At 45.6% G+C, this 24,509-nt stretch overlaps 1 protein-coding gene across 2 annotated transcripts in view; it reads left to right on the forward strand.

Moving 5' to 3' along the window:
* PRKCA (protein kinase C alpha) overlaps positions 1–24,509 on the forward strand; it is a 383,972-nt gene that overhangs the window by 239,479 nt on the left and 119,984 nt on the right. For both annotated transcript variants that reach the window (XM_032870794.1, XM_032870795.1), the window contains exon 4: positions 24,182–24,293. In XM_032870794.1, the coding sequence (XP_032726685.1) occupies positions 24,182–24,293 (112 nt within the window). The remainder of the gene's footprint in view (positions 1–24,181; positions 24,294–24,509) is intronic.

The following is a 24,509-nucleotide window of genomic DNA, read 5'->3' on the forward strand; positions in this document are numbered from 1 at the left end:
CTCCTAGGAGTTGAGTCAAGGACAACACAGCAGTGGTTGTGAGAAACAAAAACGGGGGGTCAAATTGCACAGCAGCCTACAGAGTTATTTATCCGATACACAGAAATGGATCTCAGTATAATAAATACCTTCACTGGTCAGTGCTCTGTGATACTGTACATGTTTCCGGGCTCCGAATTTCTTAGGGATGCTGGAGCAAATTTCTGCGGACTGGTAGCTCAAAACAGCAGACAAGTCGTCCCTTGAGGTCCTGAGGCTAGAAGTTCAGCATCAAGGAGCTAGCGGGGCCATGCTCTCTCCGAAGGCTCTAGAGAGTCATCCTTCCTTGCTTTGTTCCCTGGCAACTCTGGGCACACTTTGGCTTGTGGCTGCATCGTTGCAATCTCTCTGCCTTTGTTTCCACATGGTCTTTTTCTCTCTTGGGTCTCGGTGTGTTCGCTCCCCTTTTTCTTCTTGTTTTTTTTAATCTTTTTTTGGTCTTTTTTTTAAGATTTTTATTTATTTTTGCAAGAGAGAGAGAGAGATTGAGTGCACAAGCCCCGGGATGGTGGGGGGACGCACAGAGTGAGAGGGAGAAGTAGGCTTCCTGCTGAACAGGGAGCCTGACACGGGGCTCGATTCCAGGACCCTGGGATCATGACCCAAGCTGAAGTCAGATGCTTAACCCACTGAGCCATCCAGGTGCCCCACTCTCTCCTCTTCTTATAGAGACACCAGCCATTGGAGTTAGGGCCCTCTCTAACCCAGGAGGGCCTCATCTTAATTTACCAACTGCCTATGCAAAGACCCTGGTTGCAAATAAGGTCTCATTCTGAGGTCCCAGGCGGACAGGAATCTTGGGGGAGGGGTATATGGAGTGGCAGGTGCTTGCCTGCTGTCCAACCCAGGTTGCAAACCCAGCCACTTCATTTCTCAGGTCTGACTTTTTACATGATTGTAGGTTTCCATGGAAGTCAGCTCCCAAATGAAATAATCTAACAAAATCCACCTCAAAAATTTGGGACGTGGGTGTTTGTATGTTTCAGAAAGGACTTTTTAAGAATCCAGAAGGGAACTGGTGCCGTAGAGTACATACCGTACGATAGGCACCTTTGTATACGTTACCTCTTCTAATTCTGTGAAGTCACCTTCTTTTATAAGTCCATCTCATCCAAATATGTGACTCTTAGCCACTTGAGAGCTGATATGGAACCGATTCTTTAAGCTACGTGAACCTCTGTTTCCTTACCTGTGAAAGTGGGGGGACTGTTTGTACCTTATACAACATTGTGGCTACGAAATACCATGTTTGTCAAATACGTAGTGTTCCACAAATGTCAAGTGCTATATCTTTTTCCTAGCTCTTTTAGCTGAGCATGCATTTTTGTCTTTACGGCCAGAGAGGGTTTAGGGATAGATGTATTGCAGACATCCCAATTTTGCGTCAAGACCTGGTTATTAATCATGAGCCTATCAGTTAAGACTTGCACGCATCTGTATACAATAGAAAAATTCCAGATGATGGCAGATGAACTAAGAGCATTCTCTTCTCTCTCGTGTGAGAGGAGTGTGTAGGGGAGCAGACCAGGATTTATGGAGCAGCTCTCCCGTTTTCTGGCTCTGTCTCCACCATGCAGTCTGAGCTCATGGCTCCTGGGCACAGCCAAAAAGGGCTGCTGAAGCTCCAGCCCTCACATCTGGGGTGCATACCACAATATGCCCAAAAAAAGGGGGGGTACCTCTTCCAGCTGAATGACTTCCTCTTAAGCAGCTTTTCAGGAAGTCCTTACACTTATTTTTTTTAAAGATTTACTTATTTATTTTAGACAGCAAGCAAGGGAAAGGGCAGAGGTAGAAAGATAATCCTGAAGCACACTCCCTGCTGAGCACATAACCCATTGTAGGACTCCACCCTAGGACCCCAAGATCATGACCTAAGCTGAAATCAGGAGTCAGTGTTCAGCCAGCTGAGCCATCCAGGCTCCCCAGTCCTTCCTGACACGTATCTCATTTGTCACATGGCCACACGTCACTGCTAGAGAAATGTTTTCTTCCACTACAAATCTCAGTGTGCCCAGCCAAAATGGGGATTCTGTTACAAAGGAGAGAGGGAGAGAGTAGTCAGGGTAGGTAACCAGCATTCCCTACTATAATGGGATTATATCCCATAAGGCTCTGAAGATTAGCATTTGGGGGATGAAAGGCCCAATCTGAAAAGTGAACCATAGACGGAACCCTGTTTCTGGGCTAAAAAATCATGGTTTAGAACAACAGCCCTTGCCTCGGGCCATGCTGGCTTCCCCCTGCGTGAGGGGACAGGGGACGGAGCTCCAGAGTCCCTGTGACCGGCATTAGGGCATGCAACATTTTACTTCTAGATCCAGACCCAAGAAAAAGTGCTCCATGCTCTGGTCAGCCATTTTGCTGAGTGAGGTTTTAGGCAACAAGACATTCATCACTGTTCTGAATCCTGGCTTCCGAAGGCAAGAAAAATAGACAAGTCTCTTTGTAATGCACAGACCTTCCTGAAGGCTCAGTCTGAGGGTCTCTGGCTGGGGTCAAGCAGATCATTACCTGCTGAGTGTCTGTGAATCTTAGTTCTGGGAAGAATGAAATAAAAATCAAAATGAGGCAGAAATCCACACATTAGGTAGAATTTGGCACATTAAAGTGGCTGTCTCCTCATCCTGGTTATGATGATGGGAAGAACATTGTACCTTCAACCCTAAGACGGAGGTTCTAATCCTGCCCCGGTGCCGGAGAGCCTAGTGTCTACCAGCACATCTCTGCTCACATGTGAAATGAGGGAGGTGCGGTGAGGATGGAACTCCGCGGCGCTGGGATCAGTTTGCTGGCTTGTTCAGTACACTCCTCGAACGTCTTCTTGGGGTCTGCTGAGCCCCAGCCCCATGCTGGGCACTGGTGCTGCAAAGCGGGGACTTGCACAATGGCCGTTTCTGTCCACCTCTGTGATTTACACAGAGGGTCTTGGAGCTGCGTGTGTAGGCATCTCTGTCCCCAGGATGGCAGAAACCACCAGGTGGGACCTGTGCTTCCAAGAGACCCATGTGTTCTGAGCCATCGTCACACACTTAATGAGTTGTAATTGCAGTGAACCCCGTAAGCGTCTGTGCCAGAGGGACCCAAGCAGAAGGGAAAGAGCAGAATGGCTGGAAGCTGAGGCAGGAGAGGGGGCTGGGAGCTGGAGAGGAGTTCTCACAGGCTTTGGGGAGCTCTGGGAGGGCTTAGAGGGTGGGGCTGTGGTCAGCTTCTGGAGGGGAACTGGGGGGCTGGATTCCCTGTGGCTGGAGGGTGGGGCCGGGGGGGTTGAGTAAAAGGACAGAGGTCTGAAGAGCTCACAATATTTTTTTTTAAAAAAGGAAGAAAGAAATCGTTCCTCATCTATAATTCTGATTAACACAAAACATTTATTAACGACAGCCTCTGAAAAACTGACATAGAACGCGTTACAACATGTCATCCCCGTCTCTTCCTAATGAAAAATGTGAGGAGCCTGAGATCAAAGGACACAGATGTTCAGGCGCTGTTTCATCGCCAGGCCTGACGGGGACAGGAGGATGGACCGGGTTTTAAATGTGGAATATCTGGTCTGTTTCATGTCTTTCAACCTGACTAGGGATGGGCTGTTTCTCTGCACATTTGTAATCTGGTTCTTGGACTCCCCCTGCCCACCCCCGGCTCCTTGGCTGGGTTGGAAGCCTAACTTTGTTCTCTAGGTGGCCCCCAGTCCATCTGCCACCAGCCATCTCCTGTCGCTGTCTGACTTACACCAGCTCCGTCGATATCAAAGGAGAGGATGTGAGATCAAAAGAGAACAGATTTGATGACGAACCAGGGGAAACAGGCCAGGGTTTGTCCCTAATGGGCCTGTTCCATCCATTTGGGTGAATTATGCATGAACTGGCAGGGACCGGCCAGCCTAGGCAGACCTGCCTCCAGCTACCAAAACCCAAATCCAAATAGGGAAGGAACCACCGGGCACCTTCCCAAACTGTGGCCACAGATGGGCATGGCGTTTCCCCTCCCTTCCTAAAAACCCTGCTGAAATCGGGTCATTCAACCATCTGATGACCGCCAGGACTGCCTTTGTCACGTTCGTGTAAAGAACATAGAGGACTTTTGGAAATGAAGCACCTTGATGACTCTTTGGTTTAGTGGGAACTTGTGTTCCAGTGAGAGCTACACTAATATTGTTTTGAACTGATACTGAGATTTTATCAGGCTAAGAGGCTAATAATGTCTTAAGACCTTGCTGGTGCCAGAAACTTACTGTGTCCTGAAAGTTCATTTGGCCCCACAGGGTCACCTTGGAGTACAGTCAGAAGAAATGCTACATTAGTTTTCAGGTCAAGGGTGACTTTATTCTTTCAGTGCACTATTGAAGGAGTCTGGTCTGGAGATGTTGGGATCGTCACCATTAAGCTTAGCTTGTTGTTGCCTTTATTCTTGCTTACCTTCTCATTCATTACTCCCCCCGCTCCCCCAGGTGAGCATGCGTCATCTTTGCTAGTCACTATCGATGCATATTGCAAGTATTTCATTTATAAAACAGATGAACTATCCCTAGACCTATCAAGACTTTTTTTTTTTTTTTAACCATGATAAAAACTTTCATTCCACGTACTGTTTTGAGAACATTCTGGGCATTGAACAGCTCCAGGATTGTCAAAAATAAGTAGCAGACATCAAGTAACAAGGGATTACAGAATTTGAGACTTTACTCATGCATTTTAATAAGAGTCTGACTCAGGCATCTCACATTCTGGGGAATGTACTACATGTGTACTCCGTGTCGGCGTTCTACAGGGACCTAGGCGAGGCTAGGGGCATAGATCTTTGCTGAATATCTAAAGAGTTTTAACTAGAGAGTGCGTCCCACTTCCTCCCACATGAATTTCTCCTCCCTCCCTCCCTTTCTTCATTTACTCATCCATCGTTGATCATCTGTGTTCTCTTTTATTAATTTCTAGCATCTCTAGACTCTCCCCGGCAAGTAGGTAAGGAGGGGGAGCCCATAGGAGTGAAATTGATCCCACTGAGCATAATTAGCCCCAGATATCACGTACCCTCCCTGCAAGAGCTGAGAAAATTAAGGCTTATAGACCGAAAGGATACGTCAGCCTTAGCAGTTTTGTGTGGTATTCTAAGGCAGCTGAAGGACCAAAAGTCAGGAAATAACATTGCACGACGGCACACGCCGTGTGCCGTTGCTGACACGGCTGCAATGAAGTCTGTCTCGTTGAATACTGGATTATGGAAGTCAGAGCTGGTTGCAAAAGGAAGCAAATTGGGGTCTCTCGTCTCTTACCCTCTTCCCTCTCATCTGTGTAAAGTATTCTAACTTAGTCTATGACCCTGGCAGGTGGCTGTGGGTCTGAGGAAACCCTTAAAACCAAATGTGGAGGCAGAAGCATTAAGAGCTTTTTAACAGTGAGAGCAATAGCTCGTTGGATCTAAGTGGGGCTGTTGCTGGTGTTGGTTTTGGGTTGTTTTGTTTTGTTTTTTCTTTTTTTTTCCCTGGGAGGAAGTGACAGTTGAATGCCTGGCACTTCCACATGGCCTATTTTCCCCGTGGGAAATTTGAAAAAATATCCATTAAGGCTGGTTTGTATATGCCACAGAAGGGCCTAATATGCCCCTCAAGTGAATATCATTATCTTCATCCATGAAATAAAGGCTCTGAGGGCTGGCAAAGCTGAGCAGATTTCTCCAAGCCGTGGGTCTTGGCCAAGCTCAACGGTGTTGAAACCCGTCCTCTCTTCTCTCCCCGACTCAGTGTCTCAACACAAAACCCCATTACACACATGTTTTAAGAAGTTTATGATAGTCCCTTTTTCAACTGCTGAAAAGGAAGGAAGGAGAGAAGGCAAGCTGTCTGTAGAATATCCAGAAGCCTTTCCCCCCCTTTCTTTGCTTTCCTAATGCCATTATGACATTATACAGTAATAAGGGGGCTAGCTTGAATGTGGGCAGTTATTGCTTAGAAACAACCCAAAACATCTAAGAAAACAGGCATTTTGGGGCAATTAAGAAAAAAAAATCAGGTCAACCATATTGTCACATGTTCCCTTAAATGGCCACCATGGGGTCATTGAGAGCACAGATCCATCAACAGGGGTCCCATACAGAACAGATGGTGTGGCTTTCAAACAGCAGTGCTCCCTTGATGAGCTCTGTCCCCCGTCAAGTGAACGGTAACAAGAGAAAGAAGCAGAAGCTGTGCTCTCTCCTTCTTCCAGCTCTGGGAAAATTTGATGAGATGGGATAAAAAAGACAAAACCACTCAGCCACCTCTTGGGCAGCCTAGTTAGCCTGTTTTCCTGAGATTATGAAAACTCCAGCTTCTTTTTTTTTTTAATAAGAGTCACCCCAAATCTCCATTTCCAAAGAGGGAATAGGATCACATCTGGTCATAAAGAGCTGTTCCATCTCCAGCTAAGAAGCTGGAAAGGGGAAGCAACAGTTATAGGAAAACGCAGCTTTCCTGGAAATGACCCGCAGGCTTGTGTTTCCATCTGATCGGCCAGAGCACAAGGCTACATCTGTAGCTGCAAGAGAAGCTAGAAAGGGCATTTTGTCAACTAGACTTTTCTTTCCCATAAAACCCAGAAATCTATAAGGGGAAGGAAAAAGAGGAATGGACTTGGGTCAGGAACCTAGGAGTGTCTGCGGCTGGGAGGAAATTCGTGTCCCAGTACAAGGATGCTGAGTGATTCCAAGAAGCCAAAGTGAGCATGTTTTCAACAGCACACGGACACTGTGAGCTGGTCGTGTCCTGTCCAGATGCCTCGCCATCAGTCCACAGGAACTGGAGACATTTACTCTACCTGGAAAGTCCCAATTTCTCCCGAATCCCCTCTCAATTATTCTCTGTGTTTTCTAGGGGGAAATAGATCTGTCTTGCAGCTAACAAAATAGCCTTGAGGCTTGAAATCCATTTTATCTCGGAGCATCTGAAAATAATTCTGCTCTGAAGTTCCATGATGAAGTTGTCCTCTGGCGATGGAGGCAAAATAAATCTATATCCATTCATCACCACAAGTTCACTTGGGCTCTTTCAAGGACTTAGTTCCGGCCTGTGCATCTGCTTCTAACACCTACTAACCCCTGAGAGCCTAACGGGGGAGGAGCCCCAGGTTCCATGGAGAAGACTCGGGTTGATCTTCATGTTTATCAAGTAAGGAGTCTCCCTTCTATTCCTGACGTTTTGGATGGAGCTGTCCTAGTCAGTGAAACCTCGGGGCAGTGGGCTGCAGAGACCCATGAGGGCCAACCCAAGAGAATGGCCGAGGGTTTGAGTTGCATGAAATGAAATGACCTTTTCTTGGCTATAATTTTGCAGTTCAGGTGTGTCTATTTTTCTTTGAAGTTCATCAGACTCATGATTCTACTCACTGAGGCATTCTATCCATGGAGGACCTCCCAGTCCCACAAGCCCCTTTTTCCTGCTGTCCTTCCTGCCTACAGACCTACTTTGCAGGGAGCCTGGGTGGCTGTTGGTGAAGTAGCCAACTTTTGATTTCAGCTCAGATCACGTACTCAGGGTTGTGAGGTTGAGCTCTGCGATCAGCGGGGAGTCTACTTGAGATTCTCTCTCCCTCTCCCTCTGCCCTTCCCCCCCAATAAAAATAAATCTTTTTTTTTTTAAAGGACCTACTTTGCTCTAAATTTGCTATTGTAAAACCAGGTATAAGCAATTAAATTTTATCACCTCTGACATACCACTTGGTCTATCAAGCAAGAGGATCGTTTGCTCCATTTATGAAGTAGACATTTCTTTAGATCTTCATCAGAACCAGATTTCTTTATGGAATCATGACTCTTAGGATGAGAGTTATGTGAAAACATTAAGCCTGAATGCTCCATTGATGAACAGGGTGCACTTTTGAAGACAGATGCCGGTAGCTGACTTGGTGTTCATGTTGATGTATTTTCTTAGGAAATGTCACAGAAACGTCCGAGAATGGCAAGGGTTAACAGCTAGTCTAGTATCTTCTCTGGCTACATATGGGTTCTGGACATGACCAGGAAAATCACACTGGAGGCATTGATTCAGTTGTGTCAAAATAACTCCCAATCCTCTGATGTGTTTGCTGTGTTAAACCTTAGCAAAGACTGGCAACTAAGTTCAGAGAGTCCACGTTAAAAAAGAAAGGGTCTTTAAAAGTGCGTGGAATAACCATCCTGGTACATCTGCAGCCTGCAGACATCTCGTGAATGCTGAGTTCATAGTTAATCACATGCAGACCATGGCCATCTCCATCTGTAATCTGCAAAATGAGATTAGCAGTCACAGAGGGAAGCCAGTTACAAACAGATACGTTCATAACCAGAATTTTAGTTGTCACGATCTTCCGCAAACATGTGTGGAGTTCCCTGGAGATGTGAGATACGGTCTCTGATCTCTTGAGTTTCTTGGCCATCGGGAGGCAATCCAGGATCTGGTCCTTCCCCCAGAAGTTCATGAAGAGCTTGCTTTATGCCACGACCTGTTCTGGGTACTAGAGGTTCAGCCATGAACAAGGCAGACACAAGGTCCCCTCTACTCAAGGAATTTACATTTTAAAGAAAAAGCAGAATTTAAACAAGTAAAAAACTAAATAAAAAAAATAATTTCAGATTAAGTGAAGAAATAAATGAAGATATTGAATACAGAGTATCTGGAGGGCTCCTTATAAAAAGCATTAAATTCCAGTATAGCTAACATACAGTGTTATAGGGGTTCTGGTGTACAGTGTAGTGACTCAGCAATTCTATACATTACTCAGTGCTCATCTTAACTGCGTGGAGGAGTCCTTTGGATGGAGAATCAAGGAGAATCTTTCTGAGCAAGAGGAGAGGGGAAGCTGAGCTGAGCCCTGGATGACAAGGAGGCATCCATGTGAAGAGCTAGGGTGCCTGATTCCGGGCACAGGGACAGCAAGTGCAAAGGCCCTGAGGTGAGGACAAAGAAAGGGTGTATGTAGAGAGCAAATAAATAACAAAGATCTTTTATAAACTTTTAGAAAACGGTAGTTAGGGTGGGAGCCGACTCTGGAACAAAAGAAGGAAACCATAGCAGCGGCAATCAGAGGAGGCTTCAGGGAGGAGGCAGCCTACCAATGTCCTTGAGGCATGTGTAGAAGCCATGCTGAGAAGAGGTAGGGACAAGGAGAGGGCTTTTCCCCGTAGGGGAGGGAGGCCTGTGAGCAGACACCAAGGCTAGCTTGTGGGATGGACAGCTGACAGGGAGTCCTATGGGGAGAACAGAGGCTAGGCAACTGGATTTTGGTGGGACCAAGGCAGTGGGGAGCCACTGGAGGTTTTTGAGCCAGGAAATGGTGTGTGCCAGGCAGCGAATGGTGTAAAGGACTGTGGTCAGGTTGGACTCGTGGAGTGGGGCCCGAAGCCATCAGGACACTAGATGTGTGGCTGTAAGTCCTGGCTCAGGACAGCAAAGCGGGGTTCACATGAAAGGCCGGCTTGGGAGAGCCGTCCAGCCACTGATTCATAGTCCCGCCTGCCTGGTTATCTACAGAGAATCCACGGCTCCCTCCCAGTGTGTGTCTGCATCTTGGGACCTCTGACGAGGAGGAGGAAGAAAGGAGCATAGACTTGAACACACAGGGTGTCTCTGGAAGGGGGTTCTAAATCTGTGTCATCCGGCACTGTGACCACTAGCCAGCGTGGCTACTGAAGTTGGAATGAATTACGAGTAAACGAGAATTTAAAAATCCAGCTGCTCAGTAGAAGCCCCCACATTCCGAGAGCTCAGCATAGAGCTGCTGGTGACTGTGCTGGACAGGACAGATTGTGAAGCATTCCCACACTGTCAGAGGGTTCTGCTGGACAGCGCTGAGCCGGACCCCTCGTTGGCCTGATGAACAAATCTCTCATCTCTCCGTAGATCGTAAGAAGGTCTCCCATGGCATTTTTTTTTTTTTGTCCCAGGCTACCCTCCCTGTTGAAATTTCTATGTGTGCAGGATATACACGCTTACACATACCAGTCTTTGTGAAAGTACATTGGTGTGGCTGTCCGATGCTGTAGGCTTGATTCAGAAGAATAGAAAAATCACTTCCTAGAAAGAACAGAATGTTTGAGTTGCATGTGATCATGGAGGCTGAAGACAATTGCAGCCTGATTTCACTTCTCTAGAGGAGATGGTTGTAAAGGAGAGGGCCATGTGCACTCTGAAACACAAGTTCATCAGGACCCTTGGTGACAATCTTTAAAATTTCTAGACTTGCATCTCTTGCTGTCATTCTATTTCCCTCTAGTGGAATTAAAGGGTATCTGGCTTTCTCCTCCAGCCTGGACATGTATGCAGTGGTAGAAATGGGAATCCATGGGGCACCTGGGTGGCTCAGTGGGTTAAACCTCTGCCTTTGACTCAGGTCATGATCTCAGGATCCTGGGATCGAGCCCCGCATTGGGCTCCCTGCTCAGCGAGTAGCCTGCTTCTCTCTCTCTCTCTCTGCCAGCCTCTCTGCCTACTCGTGATCTCTCTCTCGCTTTGTCAAATAAATAAATAAATAAATAAAATCTTAAAAAAAAAAAGAAATGGGAATCTGTAGATATTAAGAATGAAACTTCTGTTAACCTTTGTCACCATTTCATGATACATTATTAGCAGCTACTTTACATTTTGTTAGGTATTTTTCTGTTCTCAGGGGGAAAAGAGTGTTCTGCTTTATGTCCATTTGTGTTACCTGGAAAACATAAGTTTGGGCATCTACACTATTATCAAATTCATTTCAATGCCTGAAGGAGCCTTCATGCCCAATCGATGTTTGCATCTGCCTTGGGTTCAACATCTAGGACAGGGTCGGACCCATCAGTTGAGTCAAAGGCCTGGGTTGAAATCTTGATTTTATTGCTCCGTAGCCATGGATCTTTCTTCAGTCCTAAGCTTCAGTTTCTTGTCCTTCCCAGAACCCTCCATGGCCATGTCACAAGGGGAAAGGAAACAATGCAAGTCCTCTGAGACCTAAGTGTTCGCACCTCATCCACCCACCGCAGCATCCTCTTAGGAAGAACGGATAAACAGACACATTGGAAATATGTTTCTGAGTCGTCTCTATACAGCTGGACCAACGGGGGTCTAGGGCAGCCTTCGGACGGGTCATAGTGGACCACTGGCTGCCATTCGGTTTTGTTACATTTCCCCTTTTGCTTTAATTGTTGATTTTTCCCCCCTTCAGTTTAAGCCAGTTAACAAGGAGGGGAAAAAATTTTTTTTTTTTTAGAATACTAGCTATCATGGTATTTCTGTCTCTTCAAATAAAAAGAACATCAGTTAGAGGTGTTCGTGTAAAGATATTCCCATGCCACATGCCTCCCTCGCCCCCCTCTTTCCAGACACCTTCTCCCAGCCTCCCCCTGCAGGAGGGGAGAGGCAGGCACTGAGGCTAACCCCTCGTGGGGCCAACAACCTGAATTTCTGCCTTAATTTAGCCCTTCGTGAGGAGCAACAACAGCATGTTCCCAGTGATATGTTTGTTTGGTGTTTGTTTTATGTAACAAAAGCCAGAAGAACACAGTTCAGACGTGCATAGTAGGTTTCTGCCATCCCAAGGGCAGACTCCAGATTTCTCTAAGAGCTGCGCCCGTCACACCAGCAGCTGGAGACGTTGGATCGTCGGATCGGAGGTCTCTGATGTCACCCTCATCCTTCTCAGGGAGGTCTGAGTAGGTGCTTCTGTGGCCAGAGTTCCGGGAGGCATTTATTGCTTGCGATGGATTTAAAGTCACAGTTGGAGGAAAGTGCATTCGTGTTACCTCCCATTGTTTAAAAAAAAAAAAAGAGGAAGAGAAGAATTCCTCTATATAAGGCGTGCAGGCCCTCAGGCCACCAGCACACATCTCCCAGCCCGAGATGCGTGGACAGAGATGGGCAGGGAGCAGTGGCAGATGCCGAGGGACAACACAGCTGTCCCTGAGACAGCGCCTCTCGCTCAGGAAGGCTGAGATGGAAAGGTCTCACCCAGGCGCAGCTGCAGAGCCAAACCCAGAGCACCCATGTGAAGCTAATGCCAGAAATAGAGATTTTTTTTTTTAATTTATAAGATGTTCTGCCATTTTATGGCTTTAGACCAGTCATCCTTAAGTGACAAATTGTTGGAGATTTACTATCCAAAAAAAAAAGGAGGGGGGATCGAAGAACAAAAAAATATGGGTAGAAAGAACAGTAAATCCTTGAGAAGAGAGCAGCCTCAGAGAGGGGGAAAAAAAAAAAAGGCAAAAAAGGCAAAAAAAAAAAAAAAAGCTCTGCTGAGAGCGCGACCAGGGGGATCCTAACGCAGGGACAAATGCCGCCACCTGACAAAAATCCAAGGAGAAGCCATGAGTCACGTATCACTTTTTATTTTTTTATTTTTGTATTTTTATTTATTTATGTTTAAGCAGGCTCCCTGCTGAGCAGAGAGCCCAACACGGGACTTGATCCCAGGACCCCGGGATCAGGACCCGAGCCAAAGGCAGAGGCTTTAACCCACTGAGCCACCCAGGCGCCCCCACGTATCACTTTTTAGCCAAATTGAAAACTAGTTTCTGGTAAGCTTGCCGAAAGGCTCAGCGACCATCCAGCACAGCCCACGTGGCTTTCATCAAAATCAAACCCCTGGCTTATATAAGCTTTTTAAAAGCTTATGGTAGCTTTTAAATTTCATATTTTATGTTCATTCCATTGGCCCAAGGTTTCTAGGAGCTAAGATGTTTGCACAGTGTGTGCTCACAGACACATACAGTAGTGTTGTTTACAAAAGTGAATAGTAAACCAAAATCCAGGGCTTGGGGGTTGAGTAAATCACCAATGGTACCTCCACGTGATGAAATATATAGTAAAGTGTGATACTGCCTTGTGTTTAATGATATGAAGAGATGTTTAGGATGAGTTGTTTAAAAATAAAGACCCCCCTCCAAGACCATCACTCTATGTAGTATGATTCCCAAGAAAACACATGCTCATCTTTCTTGGACGAATATGTCAAAATATTAACATATATGTATATAATTTCCTTTCTACTTAACCATACTTTCTAGTTTTCTTATGAATATGATTTTATCTGTATAAATGAATGGGCAAATCAACAATTGAACACTAACAAGTGACTACAAAATTTGGCCATAAGCTGCACATTAAAGAAAATACACATTAGGGCAGAACTAAAAAGATCACTGGCCCTCAGGTAGGAAATCTCTCTCTCTCTCCTTCTCTCTCTCTCTCTCTCTTTTTAAGAGTGCTTGTGAAGGAGGGGAGGGACTGAGGGGAGGAGAGAGAGAATCTTAAGCAGATTCCACACCCAGCTCGGAGCCTGATGTGGGACTCAATCCCAGGATCATGACCTGAGCCAAAATCAAGAGTCAGATGCTTAATCAACTGGGCCACCCAGGCGCTAGGGTGCTAGAGCTGGAGCTAGGAGGGCTTGCTAGAGCTGGAGCTAGGAGGGCTTGCTATTTGGGAAGTATTTATTAGGAGTACTGCATGAGCTGGAGAAGGAATCAGACGTACCTAAAGAAAAAGAATCCTGCTCCCTCTGAACTTTGCAGTCAGGAGAGAGAAAGGGATACACCTTCTGCCTGCTCTGTTGTGTTTGATCAGTTGAACAAACACCAGCTGCTGGGGAATCTTCCAGCATTTTAGGGAGCCGTGAAAATCCGCCTTCTTGCAAATAACATACTTTTCCAAGCCCATGACAAAGAGAAGGGCAGCATCTCCCTACCATGAAATGCTAGGTTCAGACTTTGTCCCACACGTCTTAGAATGTCAGGGTTCCTCACACAACCAACAACCCAATTCTGTCTTTCCTAAATTAAACAGACAAGATGGGCTCTTGGAGACTCTTGAATAAATATGTTTCCTTTTATCTCTGATGTGTTCTCAGATAGTCCTATAAACTTGGCCATGAATTTTTTTTTTTTCTTCTTTAGGGAACAAATCACTTTGTTCAGGGCTGGCAAGGGTTCACATAATTAAGATGCTTCTTATGTTCCTATTTTATTTTCCTTTCAAACCATGGCATTGGAGCTAACCAGATCTTTAATTATCACAAACATTATTGGGTGCTTTAAAGAAATGCTATAAAAATTTCTCTGACAGAGAACAGCTCAGTGCTTGCCAGAGGTTGGGGAGGGAGGGGGTAGCATGTGGCTGTAAATGGATTAGTACAAGGAGGCTTCTTTGTGGTGATGGAGCTTTTCTCATCGGGTCTGTAAATGTGATCAAATTTGCATGGGGCTATACGCATCCACACACTGAGTGCATGTAAAAACTGGTAACATCCATAGGGTTGTGTACCAATATCTGTTTCTAGATTCTAATCATCCACTCTGGGTTTGTAAGCTCTTATCATGGGGGTGGGGGTGTGTGGGGTGGGGGGAAGCTGGCTGAAGGGTACCAGGGAACCTCTACTCTTTGACAACTTGTGAGTTTAAAAGTGACTTCAAAATAAAAACTTAAAGCAGAAAAAAAAATATTTTTTTAAATGTGAGATTTTTCTGAGCAGATCACCATTCGAAAGGTTATCCTAGGGCGCCTGGGTGGCTCAGTGGGTTAAACCTCTGCCTTCGGCTCAAGTCATGATCTTGGGGTCCTGGGATCGAGTCCCGCATCGGGCTCTTTGCTCAGCAGGGAGCCTGCTTCCCTCTCTCTCTCTCCCTGCCTGCCTGTCTGTCTATTTGTGGTCTCTCTCTGTCAAATAAATAAATAAAATAGTTAAAAAAAAAAAAAAAGGTTATCCTAAAGCTAAATAAAGCAATCACTGTGCCTAATTGAGTGGGCAAAGAAACAAAATATTTGAACAGTTTCCCTTAGAAGAGTTAGTATGACTACAGGAAAGGGGAAAAAAATAATCTATCCGGGAAACAAACATGTCCACCAGTTCCTAAATACGTGGTGTGTAGATAGAGACACTGAGGAGCATCTGTGGAAGGTTGTACTGTCCCCCACTGTTTGCTCCACCACCTGTAAAAGGAGGATGGATGCCACCGTGCCATGTGGCTTGCAGCTCCCCCCTAGACCAGGAGCATTTCCACCCAGGGTCAAGTTTGCCCCTGTGCCTTGCTTTGACCCGTGGTGAGCGAGGGAGGGAGGGAAAGGTGGGAAGTAGCCACTTGCAAGAACCATTAACAGATTTCATTTTTGGGTTCTACCTCTTGCTTTTCTTTCCCTGATAATGGTGTATCCCAGACAATGGCTGTCCCTTCATCCCTTGGTCCTAAAATGAGCAGGCAGTGCTCCCACTCTGCAGCCCTGACTTATAACCTGAGAGAGAAAGAAATGTGTGCGGTGCTAAGCCAGTAAGATGGGGGGCGTTCTTTGCTGCTAAGTTAATATAACGTCTAAAAGGTAGATGGCTTATTTGATACTCCAACTTAAAACTATATTTAGTTGACCTTAAAAACCTATGCGCTTTCAAAGTTTGAAGTTCTAATCCATTCTTTTGTCCTTCCTCCAATAATGTAAAATGCCAGTAGACTTCGAGCAGCTTTCTCTGGGTCTTTGTGGATTATGTTATTACTCAGAATGCTTGCTGCCCCCTCCTGGGAAGGATTACATACACTTGCCCTGCTCATTCCCATTGTGGCCACATGTCTTGCTTTGGCTGATGAAATGTGAAGACAAATGATGGCATCATTGCCAAGTTGGAGATTTAAGAGCCGTTGAGCAGTACTGACATTTGTCCTTTGCCATTAGACTGGCCACGTCCCAGGTGGGGGCCACCCTCTAGCTTGGGTCCCAGGGGAAAGAGTGAGAAATAAATGCTCGTTGTGTTGAGCCACTTGAAAATTAGGAGGAATTTGTTAGAAAGTTTGTGATTTGTTAATGCAGTGTAACTCTGCCTGTCCCAAACAAGACGGGACCTGAGCCACACCTGGAATCTTTGCCACCATGGTTGTACCAAGTGGCACACCATCACGTGTCCGGTACATAATTTCTTAGGTGACATGAAGAAATTGATAGCCGGGTAGGAGAGCCCACATTTTTAAATGAAGAATAGTTAGGCTTCGTGGTTTGAATATTTGCACATTTTCAACATCTGATTTTAATACCATACTTTCACACTAAACCATCAAAGATTCTTTCGGAATTGGAAAGCCGTAACTGACAGGACATGACTCTATGTCAAGTTTTTGTCCTGAGATGATGGCAACGTATAGAATTGATTGTGGAGGGAGAAGATGGTTATGTTATAGATTTTAATTAAGATTTCCATTGTATCGATGGCTAGTGGTGCCGGATATCTGCAGAGTGAGTTCATTCAGACACCTTCTCAGCAGAACACTGGGAAAGCCACAAATACAGTCCGTTCTTCACCAGTTAGAACAGTCAGGCCCCAGTTTCTTCGACATGTCCGGGCTGTCCCTCTAATGGCATCTCATGATCCAGTGGAAATATAACCAAATGCATTCAGCTGGGATTCAGGGTAATTTAGCTTGCATAGATAATGTATGAATTCATTCTTTTCAACTTAAATTTTTTCAGATAGCGTAAGGTCTCCTCTCACCGTTGTTTCTGAATCTAGTCCATCACCACACTTTCCCAGAGGCATTTTATTTATATATCTATCTAGAGGAAAGCTGTATTATTGTTCTATATCTGGTGTTGTCTTTCATTCTGCCTTCTACATAAATGTCATTTTTTATGTTCCATTCCACAGCTTGCTCTTTTCACTAGACAATCTACCATGGAGATCTGTCTACAATGTTACCGAAAGATCTAGCTCCTTTGGTTTAACTGCTACATAGTATCCCACAGTATAAATATATTATGGTTTATTTAGCCATTGTCTTGCAGGTAGAGATTTATGTAGCATCTTTTTTAAAGAGTTTGCCACTTTGTATTTAATGATTACAGCATCTTGCACAACTGGGCGAAGGGCCCATAAGAACCCTTCTACTAGCAAAGCCTGGCTTGACAAGTTAGTTCAACTGTAAAGATGAATGTTATTCATTAGTATAATGTAGGGTTACATTAAGATCAAAAATGAACTCACCAGAAATGGAGGTTCCTTGGTTCTTCCTTAAGACAGGCAACATTCAACAAGACCAGTGTAATCAAAGGCCAGGTACATTCCCTATACCCAAATACAGTCGACCAGGATGATACTGCAGCCCGAGAAGGGGTGTGGGGGGCTTGCTCAGTACATGGTGTCCGATGTAATAATTATGAGTGATACTCAACTTACATAAAATCTCCCTGCTCGTGTGATCTGGTTTTGGTAGTACTCTCTCATGGTAACATAAAATAATTTAAATAGGAATTTTAAAAAATTATTAAAGAAAAAAAAACCCCTGCTTCCCAAGAAATTTAAGATCTCAGAAATGATGCCAGATTCACCCTTGGAGCAATGTTTTTGGTGTTGCTTGTATAATCAGCATGTGGGTGACATTTAGACCCGGGCTTGGCTTTAAAGAATGATTCATGAGAACACATCAGATGGTGAAAGTGGAGAATTTTCTTTGGTATTTAGAAGGAGCAGCTTGAAGGAACCACACTGCTCTGGGCAATGAAGGCAGCCACCCTGCAGGCTTTGCTCAGTTAAAAACAGAGTCTTTTCCAGAACATCTTAAAGTCTGGACTCTGGCCCTCAGTGACAGCCATTTCGGTGCTCTGTGAGAAGCCTGTGGGGGCATTTCAGAGGCATTCAGATACGGGTGGGAAATTCAGCGCAGGCTGACCTCCAGCCAAAATCCTGCCATTCTTTTACTCATCAGATGAAAAGGGCTTTTGAAATGATGTCTGTTCAAATGTAAACATCAGAAGGCACCATTGATCGCCAGCCTTTGGGTATGTGGGGAGTTTAACCCTCTGGAGATTTCACATCATGTATTGGCGGACGCCAACCTTGAAGGCCACCATTCAAAGCGTACCTGGAGAACACCTTCCAGATAGTTACAGATAACACGACAAGAAGGCATCTAGGCCATTTAAAGTACCAAAATTCTGTGCAGCATAGACCCATGGGTTTATTTTTAACAGATGGCATAATGATGGTGGCTGGGATGATTTTGACAAAAGACTGACAAGTCCTGGTGGAAATGTAGAGTAGTGTCTCCAAGGAAAGCTAATTAAGTTGCCGTCGTCTAAAACTAAGATATGAGAAACAGACCAGCAGATGCTTTCGGTAGAACTTGAAATTTTCATTTGTTCCTTTTCTCTGAGAAGTCTAGATTTAGACTTGTGGGTTAGGCTTCATTCGTTCCTATGAAAATCGGTTGAGTCAGAAACTCCTTTTACGCCCCCCAACCGCGTCTACGACAGAAACATCGGGGCTGAGTGGCTCCTCCTTTCATTGTAACATGTCAGACTTGTGACTGGTGACAGTAGGTTTCATACTCCACTTAATGAGAGGCTGCCAATGTCTAGGGATGTTCTTTAAAAAAACAAAAAAGTCAGATTTACATGTATTGCATGAAATGGGGAGGTGTTGCTAACTTGGTAATACTGAAGGCTTGGGGTAGACCAGCCGTGTGGTGTGTGTGTGTGTGTGTGTTTGTGTGTGGCACTGAAGTGAGGCCAGACTTACCATAGCTAAGATGTGGGATAACTTCACCTAGAATCCTCAGGTGAACAGTGGTAGAAATAGGCTTTGTTGAAGACTTCACTGAAGTGAAGTGAAGACACATTCACTGAAGGCTTACCATGTGGGAGACAAATGGTTTTAGAGGAAAACAAGACAGACGCCTGTCTGTGGCACCCAGGTGGCTTTGCAGTTCTGGAGGAGTCCGGTGTGTTTCTTTTCCCTTTTTGATCCAGTTTCCAGGAAGCTTGGAGAGAAGGTTACTACCAACCCTTCATTCTAGCCTTGGTTCTGGTCCAGCTGCAAGCTCAGCGGGAGCTTTAGGACCATCCCTTAGCCTCCGGGGCGTGGCCTGCAGGTGTGTGTCTGTGACGCGCACGATTGTGTGGTCAATGAGGGAAACCGGAAAGAGGAGGTAGACGGTAATAACCTTGTAAGTAGTAGGATGTGGAGGTGGCGTAGGAGAGGCAGAAGCCACGTGTCTTGGAAGGCCGGACGAAAGAGGAGAATTGTGACTGGTGCTGGAGAGTTTGGAGAGGCTTCCGGGAGGAGGAAGCAGCTTTGTTTGTACCGTGTTTGGTGCTTTGGTGCGTGTGGGCTCTTGGCATAAGATGCTTGGGCCAGGTGGAGGGAAGGGCCAGAGCCACGTGAGAGAAGCCTGGGTTACCAGCACCCATTGGAAACGTGTGACTTACACACCTTTAATGGCCACACCTCCTGGCTGGCACCGTCACTTGGGTGAGTGCTCGCCCAGCCTGTGCCCTGAAATCATTTGGTTTTTGAAAAGCTGGTCAGTGGATTGTGTCTTTGATAAATACACTCCTTGGGTGGTGGTCTGCCAGAATTCATGATGTTTAGCCAGCAAATAATTAGCATATTCCCTGTTCGGTAAAGAGTGTGTGTGGTTCATGAGATGTCCGGTAATAATACACGCGTGGGAAGTACATGTGCGGGATCTGGTGAAACCCTGAAGTGGGTGGTTAATGGCTTTGTCGCGGTGTCAGGTCCTGGTTTTGCCGATGTGCTGTGGTTATGTGAGACGTTCCCTGGGGAAGGCCAGCTGGAGCATATATAGGTATAGGAACAGTCTATACTATTTTTACAAACTGCTGGGAGTCTTAAAATACATCAGGATAAAAATTAAAAGTTTGTCTTCGTCTTCAAAGCAAGAATCAAAGGGATCATCTCGTCTGGTTGTTTTCATGCTGGTATTTTAGCACTGGCCTCCCTCCTGTGCCCTCAGCAGCCCATGGGCACTCCTGACAGCTGGTGGGCCCTGGGAACTCTGCCCCTTTGAAAGTGCTGACCCAGTCCCTTCGGATTCCTGATGAGGAAATCAGAGCCCGGAGAAGTAAAGTGCACCACTAGCTAGCAGCTAGGAACAGGAAGAGCCTGGAGCTTTTCAGGACGGTTGCTTCTGTAAATCATCATAAGTCCTAGCTCTTTAGCTAATACTGTGGTTTCTTTTGTCAGACAAGGTGAGATTAATTCAACTGGAAATGAGTGTCTGTGCTCCTGCATTCCATTTCTGTGGAGACAGAGATGAGCTGTCTTGATGGTGGGAGCGGTACACAGGCGGGTTGGCTCGATGGGCTCTGTGTTCACATGTCACCACCCAGTGGGGGGCACTTGCCTGGGAAGGCCACTCCAGGGCAGAGGACGGGAACTCAGGACCCCGGAGGAAGTCCCCTGCCTCCTTGCCACCTGGGCCTCTGATCCAGCCCCCCGTGGACCCCAAAGTTGATCAGCTTTCTTCTTCCTTCCCATTCTGATCCAAGTCCCTAAAGTATTGTTGGAAAACCTTGAGCATCTTGGACTTTACTTCCAAGGATAATGTAATTGTAATAATCTTATATTTACTTAGGGATTTGGGGTTTGCAAAGCCCTATCTCATATGTTCCCAAAGATGGACCCCACCCCCAGGGCTATGACATAGGTATATTTCTGCTTTGTAAACAAGTGACATGACTCGTCCAAAATTGCTGAGTTTGTATCAGGACTAGAGTTCAACCCCAGGTCTACAGAATCCCAGTAGAAGCTCTTTTTGTAGGAGAGGTCCTGTCCATTTTAAAGTACCTGCACACCCGTGAAGATCAGCAAACAGGTGTTACTATTATTGTGTTACTATTATTCTCATTAACATAGGCGTGATCCTTGGCCGCTCATGATTTTGGAGCGTGAGGACTCCAGGACTTGGTCATTCTCCAGACTTCCACAGGAGGTGGAAGGAGTGGTTTCCTCTCTTCCTACACCTCCACACGGTTGGGGCCTGAAGATGCCATCTGGGGATCGGAGGAGTAAGACTTAGATTTTCCTGAAAAGTGAAGCAAGTTGCCCGTGTGCCACATCGGTAGAGATCTGTGTGACAGCCCACTGGCAGGATAGCCACCCCGGAGCCGCCTGGCATGTGCAGGCTCCAGAGGGCTGAGTGCGAGCTGCCGTGCGATCTTTATCTAGGGCCAGTCGTTGGTGCCTTGCTTCTGCAGGGAGACCTGGCTGCTTCCTTTCCCCTAGCATCCTCTTTGCCCTCCACGTGGTAGGATGTAACCTTTGCTGTCAACATGGGGACTGTTAATGGATACTGACACTGTTCTGTGCCCTCAACATTCTGCTGAACATCTGGAAATTGGTGCAATGCTCTCATGGAGTCTAAACCCAGGCTTGAGACCATGCTCACAGCCACTCCTTGATAAGGACGATAATCTCCCAAGGATGGCATTGATTTTTCACACCCTAAGGGACATTTAGGAAGGAAACGGATGACCTGGCTCAGTATTTCCAATCACCCACCCACATCTGCGCCTGGCATCCAGGAGGCACTTACTAGATAACTGTCAACTAACCTTCTCCGGCAGTGGCTCTCAGTCCTTAGCGTACCGGCCAGTATTAGGATCACCTGAAGGGCTTGTTGACACATGAAGCTTGAGGCTGCACAGGGTTTCTGATTCAGTTGGTCTGGGGAGGAGCTAAATAATTTCAGACAAGTTCCAGGTCATGCTGGTGCCATGTAGAGAAAACCGTGGTCCGGAAGAGATTGGCAGAGGTTTTCTGTAAGGGCCAAATTGCTAATAATTTTAGGCTTTGTAGCCATATTTTAGGCTTTGTGGGCTCTGTCATTACTTCTCAACTCTGCCCTTGTAGCCAAAGAAAATATATAAATGAATGAGCATAGATGTGTTCCAGTAAAACTTTATTCATAAAACAGGTGGTAGAGGGGCGCCTGGGTGGCTCAGTGGGTTAAGCCTCTGCCTTCGGCTCAGGTCATGATCTCAGGGTCCTGGGATCGAGCCCCGCGTCGGGCTCTCTGCTCAGCAGTGAGCTTGCTTCCCCCTCTCTCTGCCTGCCTCTGCCTACTTGTGATCTCTCTCTCTCTGTCAAATAAATTTAAAAAAAAAAAAGAAAAGAAAAAACAGGTGGTAGACTTGTTTAAAAAAATGTTATATTGGGGCACCTGGGTGACTCAGTAGGTTGTCTGCCTTTGGCTCAGGTCATGATCCTGGGGTCCTGTGATGGAGCCTCCTATGGGGGTTGGTGTCCCTGCTCAGAGGGGAGTTTGCTTCTACCTCTCCCTCTGCCCCTCCCACTCGCTTATGCTCTCTCTCTCGCAAACTATTTGTCTCTCAAATAAATAAATAAAATCTTTTTGAAATGTTGTGTTGAAAATCTAAAAGCAAGAATGTTAAGAGCCAAATCTTCGTTCTGGGTGGATTTTTTTTTTTTTTTAAGCTCTTGGATGAGAATCAGTGTTAAAGATGCAAACATTGGTCAAATCCTAGCTCTATTATTCACTTCCCACGTGACTTTGAAGGCCACTAATGTCTCTGTAGAGAAGAAGATAACCATACAATTTATCGGGTCTGAGTGATACGTGTTTCATGTAATGTTCTTTATACTATTGCGCATGATTGAAATATTCCAGGATTTTCAAACTCATGACTTTTAAAAAGTAATTACAGTTGACCCTTGAACAACACAGATTTGAACTGCATGGATTCACACACACACGGATTTTCTATAGTACATTAGATATACTTTATGTTTTTCTCAACATTTTTTCTCTAGCTTACGTGATTGTAAGACTACAGCATACAAAATATGTGTGTATCGACTGTTTCATGTTCTTGGTCAGTTTTCCAGCCAACAAATGGGGGAGGGAGTCAAAGTGATACATGGATTTTCAACTGTGGGAGTGGGTGTTGATGCCTTTAACCCCCACATTGTTCAAGGGTCAACTGTATAATTCATTGGCATATGTGGCATATGTGGCTTGGATTTTAGGTTTCAAAGTCAACCAAAAGATGAATCACCTTACAAAATCAAAATCCCCTTTGAAATGCTCTCAAACCACCAGCACCTAGGCTTTTAGAAGGTGGAAAGCTAGGAGTAGCTTTCTTTGTGTATCTTTGCACATGAAGGAGAAGTCGGGCTCACGGGGTCTGCAGTGGAGCTGTTAGTCTCCTGCCCTTCTCCCAAACCTTTCTCCTCTGTTGTCTTCCTTAAAATTTAGTTAATGGCAGCTCTATATTTACTGCTGATTGGGCCGCAAAGAATGATTCAGGAGGAGGAATTTAGTAAGGAAGTATCCTGATATGGACTTGAAGATGAAATTGTTTTATATTTCAGGCAGGACCTAAAGATCTTTTGGCTCAACCCTCTGCTTCTGCATGTCAGTCAACGGAGGTCCAAGATGTAGAGGCACCGATCAAAATAGATGGACCCATCTTTGCATTTAATAAGACTGACTTGTTTTGTCCTCATAACAGCCCCGTAAGATAAGCACTGTTAATTTCCCAGTCTACAGATGAGGCAGAAAGGATAAGTTGTTTGTCCAAGGTCATGCTTCTGGGAGGTAGTAGCCATGGGACTGAACCCAGGCAGTCTGACTGCAGAGTCTGTGCTCTTTGGTTATGACACTCAGCTGTATATAATGTTGATTTCCTTATCTGTACTCTGCGAACTGAGGAACAAAAAGGCTACTTGAGAGAAAGCTGTCTCGTACCTTCAGTAATTTGTATGCCATGCTAGGGAAGGTAATGAAATTGCAGCAGGGGGCTAGGGGAAAGTGTGCTTTCAGTGCAGTTTCCAATTTTCACCTCATTATCCTGGAGTTTGCCCATGCAAATGCGTATAATGCTTTGGAAATAGTGCAGAAGCAGGAAGAGGTCTCTGTTGGTTTGGCTGCATATCTGGTCTTAATGCTGTATTTCAAGAAAACTTGCCCAAAAGGAGATCACCCTAGGACCACTGAGTGGATCCAGGGTCACTCAGTTCACAAATACACCCTGATTTTTGTGTCCACCATGTGCTGAAGCCTGTGCTGGGCACCAGATACCACGATACGTCTTAAACCCCCTGCCCACCCGCAGGCACTTTTACGAATTTAGGTCCCAAAATGGCATCAGCGCTGGAAACCCTGGTGTGTGCACTTACACCCTGTAAAGAAAGGAAGCACGGGTATTTACTATATGGTCCAAAATGGGCAGCCTATTAAAACACGATGCTGTGAAGTGTCCCCCTGCCCCACCCCCTGCTGTATTATCCCAGAGAATAGCATACAGTCTCATATTGAACCTTGGGCATGGGACAAGGAGGAAATGGTGGGACCTGACCTTGGCTTTGTCCAAAAATGTGTTCCTTTGATGATGGAATAAACAATGTGCTTCTTCTCCCCCAACCAGGACCCCAGAAGCAAGCACAAGTTCAAAATCCACACCTATGGAAGCCCCACCTTCTGTGATCACTGTGGCTCCTTGCTGTATGGACTTATCCATCAAGGGATGAAATGTGACAGTAAGTAAGTTTTCTTTTCCAGTAGATGGTGAGGCTCTGCAGCTGATACCCTGGGTTTTCAAGAGCACCTCAGCTTCCGGACTTTTTCCACGTCCACTCATCAATAAAAGAACTCGTTCAAATACGTACCACACCAAAAAAAGCGTAGGACCGCTCCACCGTCAAAATACTCCTCTATTAAAATCCTTACTTGCCTAATTGTGAACCAAAACCAAA

Source organism: Lontra canadensis, unplaced genomic scaffold, assembly GCF_010015895.1.
Source record: "Lontra canadensis isolate GAN:19392208 unplaced genomic scaffold, GSC_riverotter_1.0 scaffold41, whole genome shotgun sequence".
Lineage (NCBI taxonomy): Eukaryota > Metazoa > Chordata > Mammalia > Carnivora > Mustelidae > Lontra > Lontra canadensis.